At 43.4% G+C, this 11,581-nt stretch overlaps 1 protein-coding gene across 3 annotated transcripts in view; it reads left to right on the top strand.

Moving 5' to 3' along the window:
* Positions 1–1,337: 1,337 nt before the first annotated feature.
* The window catches only part of Hace1 (HECT domain and ankyrin repeat containing E3 ubiquitin protein ligase 1), a 124,295-nt gene continuing 114,051 nt past the window's right edge, over positions 1,338–11,581 (top strand). Inside the window, exons 1-4 of one of the 3 annotated variants that reach the window (XM_031348530.1) lie at positions 1,338–1,887; positions 9,510–9,564; positions 10,592–10,681; positions 11,372–11,476. Coding sequence is in view for 2 of the 3 variants with exons in the window: in XM_031348528.1 (XP_031204388.1) it covers positions 1,812–1,887; positions 9,510–9,564; positions 10,592–10,681; positions 11,372–11,476 (326 nt within the window). In the remaining variant the exon portion in view is untranslated. Of the gene's footprint in view, positions 1,888–7,796; positions 8,766–9,509; positions 9,565–10,591; positions 10,682–11,371; positions 11,477–11,581 lie in introns of those variants that run through there. The other 2 variants (XM_031348528.1, XM_031348529.1) reach the window with 2 other exon arrangements.

The following is an 11,581-nucleotide window of genomic DNA, read 5'->3' as shown; positions in this document are numbered from 1 at the left end:
AATAGACTTCAGCTAGGTAGGAAGACTCCACCCTAGGTGAGCTAGCTGGCTGTGACAAAGACAAGGTCTGACTCAACCCACTCAAAGCTGGGGGAAAGGGCATAGTATTCCTCTGCTCCAAATTGCCAGGTGTACTGGCTGGTCTTGTGTGTCAACTTGACACAGGCTGGAGTTATCACAGAAGGGAGCTTCAGTTGGGGAAGTGCCTCCATGAGACCCAGCTGTGGGGCATTTTCTCAATTAGTGATCAAGGGGGTAGAGCCCCTTGTGGGTGGTGCCATCCCTGGGCTGGAAGTCTTGGGTTCTATAAGAGAGCAGGCTGAGCAAGCCAGGGGGAGCAAGCCAGTAAGGAACATCCCTCCATGACCTCTGCATCAGCTCCTGCTTCCTGAACTGCTTGAGTTCCAGTCCTGACTTCCTCTGGTGATCAACAGCAATGTGGAAGTAAGCTGAATAAACCCTTTCCTCCCCAACTTGCTTCTTGGTCATGATGTTTGTGCAGGAATAGAAACCCTGACTAAGACACCAGGATACCTCTCTAGTAGAGATGTAACTATTTCACTGGAGCATCCCCTCCTGGAGCAGAGCCGTTACACTTGTATTTGGAAAACTACCCTCTTTCTGCAGCTGGGAGCAGAGCTGAAACACTTGCATAGGGGAAATCTTTCCCTTCAGAGATGCAACACAGATCCTAGCACTTGGGAGGACCCGGCAAAGAATGTAGCAGTTTCAGCTAGACATCAAAATTAAAGCTCGCCTGGGCTACATGTAGTAGGCTCAAAGCTCATACCTCTGCCATCTCAAAACAGGGCTACATTGGATGCACTGGCTAACCTCAAACTCAGGATCCACCTGCCTTTGCTTCTTGAGTGTTAGGATTACCTGTATTGTATGTACAATGCCCAATTTGGACACTTGTGTTTTTCTATGAGTTGGTATACTAATGAAGTCAAAGTCTGTATCATCCACTGTGGCCCGTCATGGGTACTGAGATTGCATTTTACCAAATAAACAGTTTTTCCTCCTTTTTGTCACTTATATCTTCCTCAAAGTTTGGAGTTGGCGTCATGGTCTGTGCTAAGTACAGGGATTTATAACAGGGCATAGGATAGAGCTGTGACCTTGTTCTTAGAAATGTACTCAGCAAGAGAAACAAATAATTAAGGCACTGTTAGGTCACAATAAAGGAAAAAAAAATCCACATATTTGCTTTCGAATTTGAGTTTCGAATTTACTCTTCAAATTTTACATATGCAAGCAGGATAGTTAAGTCAACTTGTTTGTAACAAGTGTATGTATTTTAGCTTGGTGGTGATGAATTTAGGAATAACTGAAATCCTGTAATGTGCTTTGCTGGAGTGAGTTAGAACCGAGGGAGGATGCGCTTGTACAACTTCGGAGGGAAGAACGTGAAAAGCCCAGAAAGTATTTCCACAAATTGCTCAGCCTAACGTACAGATCACCGCCTTAGAGGCCATAGAGGCGGGGCTCCACTGGGGAGTGCGGCCCAGCTAGCTCGGAACTACAGTTCCCAGAAGGCTTCGCGAGCCCAGGAGGGAAGCGGGGCCGCGGCAGGAAAGGAGCGAGCGAGCGAGCGAGCGGAGGCGGCGGCTGGTGCCCACCCCGGCGCTGTCTGGTTGGCAGCCGTCGGTGCGGCGGACTGACTCGGCTTCGCATCCTAGCGTTCCCGAGCGCCGGCCGCGACCGAGCTCGCTCCTCCTTCGCCCGCGGGCCCGGCCTGTGCCGGGATGTAGGGCGCGGGTCGCGGAGGCCGCGGGCGCGGCGGGGGCTTCGCGGAGGCCGCGCCGAGGATGGAGAGAGCGATGGAGCAGCTCAACCGTCTGACGCGCTCGCTGCGCCGCGCGCGCACCGTGGAGCTGCCCGAGGGTGAGGCGCCGGGAGAAGGCGCGGGCGCGGGGTAGCCGGCCGGGCGGGGACGGGCTGCCCGGTGGGGTTCGGTCCGGGCGGAAATGCCCGCGGGGTCCGGCCGGGCGCTGGGAGCGGGTGCGGTGGCGCCTCGCTCGGGCTCGGGCGCGGGCTCGGGATGTGCTGGGTTTGCTTAAGCTGCAGAGGGGAGGTAGGCGGGCTAGCATTTATTTTTAATACGGGGCGCCTCTCTGTTTCGGCCCCAGACAAAGGTGGTCAGCCCCCAGACCGGTGTTTGTGAAGCTCTGTTGGTGTGGCGGGCATTCCTGCTGTAGGCTCGCCTGCCTTCCTCCTTGAGTCCTGCAGACTTGGGTTGAGTGGGCTGGGTGAGAACTGGGGGTGAATTCACACAGGAATAAAAAGCTCTGTTTCGAACTTTTTCCTTTGGCAAACTCCAAATAAAGGAGATGGGGCGGCGCTGGGGGCGTTGTTAGGTGCCTCGTGAAATCAGACTAATTTTAGGGGCAGTGAGACGTGGCAGTTAGGGTTGTAACCCAGGCTGGTTGCAAACTTTAGAGCCTCCTGCCTCAGCCTTCCAAGAATTTGGGTTCTAGGCATTCGCCTACCTTGCTCTGTTTAGTTTGCTTTATTCCATTCCCCAAATTTCGTTTTAGTTAGCTAAGCAGAGTGATGAAAAGAAATGTGGAGTTATTGAGTTTGGGGATACTTTTTTTTTTTTTTTTTTGGGAAAAGTTTTATTTTTTTATGATTCTGAGTAGAGAAAATTTGTGGCAACTGTTTCTCAAAAAATTTTATTTGTTACTTTGCTAGGATGAAACAATTGATTTAGAACAATCATAGTTTCAGGAAGTCAATGTCAGCTTTAACTTTTTATTTCCACCTGTGAATCTTTTCACTAGGGGCTGCTTTCATGTATTTTCTGACGTCATGCTATCTATTGATAACAGCTGATGAAGGCTGTGTGCGTAGGTTATTGACATTGCTATTTGTATTGCTAATTTGTATCCAGCATTTTGCATAAATATGGTATAAAAGGCTTTGATAATATTTCCTGGTTTTAAATATTTTATATATTTCATATATTTTAATTGTAGAAAAATTGATAATAAAAATAAAGAGAAATCTGTCATTCTGTTCCCAATAGTAAACAATATTTTTGCATTTTTACCTAACATATTTCACACAGTGTCTTGTTTCGTGTTTAGAAAACATCATGGATGTGTAGCCATAAATATATTTAATGATTTGGCAGGACTTGGTAGGATGAATGAGATAAAACTTGCTTTTTTAAATTTGAATTTTTTTACTGATTTTATGAAGAACAGCTTTGTCCTTAAGACTTAGTCTTCTGTTTCCTTAGGGTTTGTTCTTAGAAGAGGAGCAGGATTTAATTATACAACCAACATTTGAAAGACTTCTAATTATCAGTGTCTTAACCTGTTCTTTGGGAAGTTCTGGTCAGCAGTCTGAGTGCTTGGAGACTTGAAGATTACAATTAAAAATAAAGTGTTTCCGCCGGGCAGTGGTGGCACACGCCTTTATTCCCAGCACTTGGGAGGCAGAGGCAGGCGGATTTCTGAGTTCGAGGCCAGCCTGCTCTACAGAGTGAGTTCCAGGACAGCTAGAGTTACACAGAGAAACCCTGTCTTGGAAAGAAAAAAAAAGAAAAGAAAAAAAGTATTTCCTCTTGTTGCTAGGCAAAAATGGCATATTGCTCACATGCCTTTGATTACAAATCTTCATTTGATTACAGTGAATCTGTTCACTTTCAATTTTCTTTTGTTTTTTTGAATCTTTTTGAATTCTCTTAGTTTGGCTCTTTCAGGTAGATCATCATGTTCAGTGAATTCTAAAAAATACAAGTTATTGTGGTTGCATTTTAAGGCTGAACAGAAAGCCGATGAGGTGCGTCAGTGTGTCAAGGGGCTTGCCCCTCCCCAGACCTGACTACCTGACTTTGATCTCTAGACCTCATGTAAAGACAGAAAGAGAACTGACCATACCAGAGTCCTCTGGCCTCCATGAGCAAGCTTTGGAGCACACTGATAATAATAAAAAAGACCTGAACAGAAGAGCTAAGATCTTTCTAAAATTAAGAAATAACCTTTTTTTGCTTTGTAGAATTTAACAGTCAATAAATATCTAATTATAATTAGAATAAATTGTTAACGTATGTTTCTAATCAGCTTTTACCCTAAAATTAACATAGTTGTATAGCACGAATAGATACTTCATGTACTGACTGGGATACTGAGAGAGCCCCTATATTACTATTAGTGATGTGGTTGACTCATTCCATGCAAGGATAACAAAAATGTGGAAGAAAAGGAGGGGAAGGCAATGAAATTATGTCAGAGATGTGGCCTCTCTGAGCTTTAGAAGGCTCACGTGTCTTGTGCACTATGTGGAGAAAAGTAAACTGTTATATTTACATTGAAGGTAGTTTGTTTAATAGCATAGAATTTGAGTGCATTTTAGCATATATATTTGATTCATGGTCAGAATAACTGCCAGCTTTGAAAACAACAACGACAACGACGACGACTAACCCCTTTTGTGGTCATTGCTGGAGCAGCAGTCAAATTGAAGTTCGTTGTGACTTCTGACCAAAGCAAGACGTGTAAAAGGCATCTCAGTGTCCTTCTCACACGTGGAGGAAGATACATCTTTCCCACTTTTCAGAGGGCTGACACAGAAGTCTGATGTTCAGTCTGTGCCTATTGGAAAGGATGGGGAGGGTCAGGCTGTGTGAGGACATTACAGAGGCCGGCGGATTGGGAAAAGTAATCCAGGAGCTGAGACGGGAAGGAAGCTGTCACCTGCATGGTGCAGCGAGGACAGGCTGATGGCTCAGCTGTCTGTGGCCACTCACCCCAGCGAGGTGCAATCACCAGGTTCAGGCAGGACAAGTGCTGCAGAAAAATCCTGGAACTTAAAACCAAACCTGCCAGGCAGTAAAGGAGAAGGACAAATCCAGGAGTGAGAGTGGAGGGTTCTGATATACAGCTTCCATTCAAGATGGCTTAAGAGAGAACTCTTGTAAGTTTAAAGAGGAACTAATGTACAGTGACTAGGAACACTTTCCCAGTACTAAAACCATATTAATAAAAGTGGCCAACCTGTTTGCTTTTCTCATCCCCTAGAAAGTGTTCTATGTCTACTTTTCAAGGTATCCTTGTGAACGTGGAGAAGGAAGTATCCGAGAACAAATATTCTTAGTATAGTATTTCTTAGTCTCCTAGTTTATGCATCTAGGTATTTTTGCCTAAATGTATGCATTCTACACTTCTGTGCTGGTGGGGGACAGACAATGGTGCCAGAGCCCTTGGATCTGGAGTTAGAGAATGTGATTCACCCTGTGGGTGCTAGGAATTGAGCCTGCATTCTCGGAAAGAACAGCCCTTTGATAGTCTTTTTTTTTTTTTTTTAAATTTTTATTTTTTTTAAATTCTTATTTTCTTTTATTTTTTCGAGACAGGGTTTCTCTGTGTAGCCCTGGCTGTCCTGAAACTCACTCTGTAGACCAGGCTGGCCTTGAACTCAGAAATCCGCCTGCCTCTGCCTCCCAAGTACTGGGATTAAAGGCATGTGCCACCAACGCTGGGCTAATAGTCTTATTTTAACATTATAGTTGTTATTTTTATTGTCCTTACATTTAATGTTTGTGATCTATCATCTGTTTGTCCAACCATCCTCTGTCTATTCATATCTGTCTAGCTTTGAGAGAAGTAGGGTCACCAAATGTAGCCCTGGATGTCCTGGGACTCTATGTAGACCATCTCTATCTGCTTCTGCCTCCCTAGTGCTGGATGGGATTAAAGGTATGAGGTACCATGCCTGGTTGTGATCTATATTTTTATAAGGTTGGTGTAACTTAAAAATATAAGATCCATATCCAAATTTTAATATAGATAAAAGCTTTATAAATATTAATGCAAACCTTCTGATGCTCACTAATGCTCACTTAAGTTGGGTGCATTAATTTGTTTTGTTTTCTTGAGACAGAGTCGTTGTGTAGCCATGGCCACCCTGGTACTGAAAGGTTGGTTTCAAACTCAAGGCCTTCCAAATGCTGAGATTGTAGGTGTGCCGTCCTGCTAGGCTTGTACTGTCATGATTAAAGCATTTAGGGTCACAAGTACAGGTATTACCAGTTTCCGACAGTTTGTTATGCGGTTACTTAATTGGGATTGTCATGGTTGAGAAGGTCCAAGTGGGTAGTGTGAGAAAGAATGCCATGATGTCACAGAAACTTAGGACAGTATTTCCAGTCCTGATGATGGCCGTTGGTGGTTAGAGGCAACAGTTTACTGAAGTGCAATTAGCATTTTAAAGAAATGGATACAATATATAGTGCATATGTTAAGAAGAGAATTGTATTGTGTAGAGAGGACACTGGCTACTATGTAATATGGACTGTTGGGGCTCTAGAATCAATCACCTATATGCCAACGTTACACTGTTTAGCTGGCTGTTTAGGGGCAAAATAGGGATCATAGTGTCTATTTTATAAGGCAGTTGTGATGTAAAGGATCTCTCATATATGGTTTTTAAAGTGATGCCTTTGGTGGAGGCAGGAGGCTAGTTTTGGTTACATAGAAAGAATTCAAGGCCAGCCTGTTGAGATCCAATCTCATCCAAATCCCCCAAAAGAAAGATAATATGTTTAGATTATTAAAGTATTATTTTGTAGTTGAAGAATTATATCTGCATACTGAATTTGGAAAGTTGATTAACAATTGGTGTTTATGTTTATACTCACAAATAGTAAAATGATGAAATGGTAATAAGTTCCCTATATATAACTCAGTCCTATATTTCTTAATACATATTTTTAAAACATAATCATAATACCATTGTCAGCATAAATACAGTTAGCAGTTTTTTTTTAATTGTTCTTACCAGTGCATGCTTATTTTTCTCTCTTTCAAAAATATGTGTTGGGGGGGGATCAAAGCCAGAGTTAAAGGGCTTCTCTCAGGCTTTGTAAGTCTACCATGGCCAGCATCTCAGGGTCACAGGGCTTCTCTCAGGCTGTGTAAGTCTACCATGGCCAGTATCTCAGGGTCACAGGGCTTCTCTCAGGCTGTGTAAGTCTACCATGGCCAGCACCTCAGGGTCACAGGGTTCTCTCAGGCTGTGTAAGTCTACCATGGCCAGCACCTCAGGGTCATAGGGCTTCTCTCAGGCTGTGTAAGTCTACCATGGCCAGCACCTCAGGGTCATAGGGCTTCTCTCAGGCTGTGTAAGCAGTCTATATGGCCAGCACCTCAGCTCTTCAGGTTGGTTTGTTGAAGTCAGTATTCATGGCCAGCACATTATATTTAGCTGATTCATCTCTAAAGATTTAATGTCTCAGACCTGGTGTGGTGGTGCATGCTTTTAGTCCTAGCACTTGGGAGGTAGACACAGACATACCTCTGAGTTCACAGCCAGCTTGGTCTACATAGAAGTTCCAGGATAGCCAGGGCTGTTACATAGAGAAACCCTATCACAAACAAACAAACAAACAAACAAAGCAAAACAAAACAAAAAACCAAAAAGACATAATATCTTCAAAAACTTGTAGAAATAGTTTGAACTCTGTTGCACGACCATGTGAATATTGCTACTAGTAATGATTTATTTACTTGAAAATGGCTAATGTTATGTGTTTGTTTTTATCACAGTGAGAAAAATATGTATCGTAATCAAAAGTCATTTTTGACTGTTTTAGGCTTATAGAAAATTCAGCTTTCCTTTCAGCATCTTGTACTACCATAGTACAGTTATCAAATCTAAGAAATTAACATGTGTACAATACCACTGAACTATTCTGCAGACTGGATAAAAGTTTTAGCTCTCTCACTGTTGTCTGCTTTAGCATGTACCCCAGGATACTGCATCCAGTTCTGCTTTAGCATGTACCCCAGGATACTGCATCCCGTTTAGCTGGGTTCTTTAGTCTCCCTAGTGCTTCTTCTGATAACTGTAAGGACTGCTCATGCATTTTGCGTTGTTGCTTGGTTTTGTCTGGTGTCTTCTGATGAGCCAAGTGAGGTCACACATACTGGGGAATATAGCCTTTTTGGTGGATTGTAGGAGTTATTTCTAATGATATTACCTATTACTGTTAAAGTGCTAGGTGCTGGGGTATTTACTGTAAATTTATTCTTTTTCCATTGTAGTTTTTAGGAGCTACCTTGGTATAAGCCTAAAATTTCTAAAATAATATGATACCGTTAGTAATGCAAAAAAAGATAAGTTATAAACACTGGCAGTGTGGCATCTCAGATACTGTGCGTGCGTGCGTGCGTGCGTGTCTGTGTGTGTGTGTGTGTGTGGTGTATGTGCACAGAGGCCACTGTCTTCCACCCTGTTTCTGTGAGAAGAGTCTCCCATTGCACCTGGCTAGACTGGCTGGTAGACTGCCACCCCCAGCAGCTGTCTGTGTCTGATAGTGCTGAGGGCTCCGTGTACACTCATGGGGTGCACTCATGGGGTGCCGGGCTCAGAACTCAGATCCTCACCCACAGAGACATCTTCCCAGCCTCATAGATGTTGATTTTTAACTTTTGAGGCACATTGTTTGTACTTTTATCTAGAAACATATGAATGTAAGACTTAAGAATGTAAAGCAGTAAGTATGTAGTTAAGGTTTCTTCCTTAGTAAAGCTATTCATCTGTCTGTCTTTCTATTTGTCTGTCTGTCGGTGTCTGTGTGAGTGTGGTTGTATTCGTGTTTCGGTGACCATGAGGGTCAGAAGAAGAGGCCAGATAGATCACTTGGACTGGAGTAGCTGTGTGCTGTACTTGGGTACCAGGATCTAGACGCCGGTTCTTCCCTACAGCATTGGATGGACGTTCTTTAGCCCTGAGACATTTTTCCATTTGTCCAGGTTTTATTTTACTTTTTCCGATTTCACACATACTTGGTTTTGTTTGCCCCCCACTTCCCTCTCCAGTCCCCCATCTCCCTGCTGTTTATCCCTGTTAAGCCTATCCTTCGCCAGTGTTCCTCCTTTCATTTTCATATCATATTTGTTTTTACCATCTCTACTGCCATCTCTTAAACATACCCCTTTCCCTCCTCTTTTCTGGGGGTATGGGTGGGTGGGTGGGGGAGGAGAAAAGGTGTTACCCAGGCTGTCCTGGAGCAGTATTAATTTTTTTGCCTTCCCCTCTGGAGTACTATGATTATGTGTAGAGCCACTAAGCCTGGCACATAGCTAAGATTTTAGAATTATTTTAGCACATACATATCTTTTAATACCCTAATATTTAAAATTGGGGTGTTAAAATTTCCTTAACTTTAAAGAATTTCTTTAATTATGCTTAACATGTCCAAAAGCATGTCTAAAAATCCCATCTTTTTGGAAATAAAATGTCACTTGTTAAAGTTACAGGAGATACTAGCTCTCCCATTTTGCCTTATACCTAAGCCAAGCTTTCTGTGGCAGTGTAGGAGGCATAAACAGCAAAGGAGATGAGAAATGCTGTGTTGTCATGAAATATGCAGTGTGTTTGGTGTTCTGCCTTGTTGGACTTCTTCACTTCTGTGTACAGCTGGAAACACTAATTGTATCACTTATTGTAAAAGCGGGAGATAGCTGAATTCTTTTTGTGTTCATTTTTTTCTTCAGATAATGAGACTGCTGTGTACACATTAATGCCAATGGTGATGGCCGATCAGCACAGGTGAGGAGGCACTGCTTCTTAGGTTTGTGCTATCATGCTTTTCTTTGATGATTTTTTTAAATTGGATATTTTATTTGTTTACATTTCAAATGTTATTCCCTTTCCCAGTTTCCCTTCTGCAAAGCCCCTATCCCATCCCCCCTTACCCTGCTTCTGTGAGGGTGCTCCCCCACCCACTCACCCACTCCTGCCTCACCACCCTAACATGCCTCTATACTGGGGCATCAAGCCTTCACAGAACCAAGGACCTCCCCTCCCATCAATGCCAGATAAGGTCCCCTCATCTCCTTCAGTCCTTCCCCAGCTCCTGCACTGGGGACCCTGTTCTCAGTCCAATGGCTGGCGGTGAGCATCCACATCTATATTGGTCAGGATCTGGCAGAGCCTCTCAGGAGACAGCTATATCAGGCTCCTGTCAGCAAGCACTTCTTGGCATCAGCAATAGTGTCTGGGTTTGGTGTCTGCATATGGGATGATGGATCCTCAGGTGGGGCAGTCTCTCGATGGCCTTTCCTTCAGTCTCTGTTTCACTCTTTGTCCCTGTATTTCCTTTAGACAGGAGCAATTCTGGGTTAAAATTTTGAAGATGGGTGGGTGGCCACATCCCTCAACCAGGGGGCCATGTCTAACCTCTGGATATGGTCTCAACAGGTTCTCCCTTCCCTTTGTTGGATATTCCAGCTAATGCCAACCCCATGAGGTCCTGGAAGGCTCTTGCTTTCCTGGCATCTAGGACTTTCTGGTTGCTACCCCCAGTTCCCCATCCCCCATTGCTACACACCTCTGTTCAATTTCCTGACCCTCTGTCCATCTCCTCCATCTCCTCCCTTACCTGATTCTGCCCTTCTTTCCCCTCCTTCCTTTTTTCCTCCCAAGCCCCTCTCACCCTCTTTGCTGATTTTGAACAGTGTTGTATTGACTGTCATTCTTCAGATAGAGAACTGTTGGGATTAATAACTACATTTTAAAAATGTTTTTATTACTTATATATCATCAGTTTTTTTTTTTTTTCCTTTTGGGGGTATAGGTCTGTTTCTGAACTCCTATCAAATTCAAAATTTGATGTCAATTATGCATTTGGACGTGTGAAGAGAAGCTTGCTTCACATTGCAGCAAAGTAAGCTTGAAATATTTGACAGTACACTCTGGTCTGGAGTGAGGGTGGGAGCTTTGGCTCAGTGCCTACAGCAGCTGTGGGGAGAGATGTGGGTCGGCAGCTAAGGATGCCGTGTTTAGCCTTCGTTGTGCTGTGCTCTTCATGAGTTGTTAGCCTTGAGATGGAATTGGTGCCTCATGCTCATGTGCTCGTAGCTTGCTTTAGGTGAGGCTTGGGGTTGTCTAGATATGTGTATCGTGTGTATTCACCAACATTTCTTTTACCTTACCACTGTGAGGGATAAAAGGGGCATGGTGGATGCTTGAACTCAGCAGGTTATGCTGCTTACCTAGGTGGGAGTATCATTTTATCCACAGTGTGATACTGACTGACCGGTACCACTCTACCTTTCAGGATTTAGGTAGCAGTGTTGCAACTAATTGTTCATGATTAACTAGCTCCCGGAAAGCGAGAAAGTCAAGAGTATTGCTTTGTTTCTTTCAGAAACTAATTGTTCATTTTACTTTATTTGGACCCACGTTTATAGTAGAATTTAACATTTTGAAGGTGGAGAGTAATTCATTTTTGTTATGAGTTAAGTGGTAGGTAAATTGGGACCCTAAAAAACAGTGTTTGATAGATTTTGTTTTTAAATTTTGCCTAGTATGGCTGTTTGTTGAATGTGTCTGATTGTCTCTTATGATGTTTTAGCTGTGGATCTGTGGAATGCTTGGTCCTTCTGTTAAAGAAAGGAGCAAACCCTAACTACCAAGATATTTCAGGCTGTACACCCCTTCATCTCGCTGCTAGAAATGGGTAAGCTTGGTTTCGTAATGATGCATCATCAGTCCTGGAAGTTTTCAAGGAACTCAATCTTGGCTTTTTTTTTTTCTTCCCAACATTTATTTTGAGAAAAATTAC

The sequence above is a fragment of the Mastomys coucha genome, unplaced genomic scaffold, assembly GCF_008632895.1.
Source record: "Mastomys coucha isolate ucsf_1 unplaced genomic scaffold, UCSF_Mcou_1 pScaffold3, whole genome shotgun sequence".
Classification (NCBI taxonomy): Eukaryota; Metazoa; Chordata; class Mammalia; order Rodentia; family Muridae; genus Mastomys; species Mastomys coucha.
This window is presented reverse-complemented; position numbering and strand designations above follow the sequence as displayed.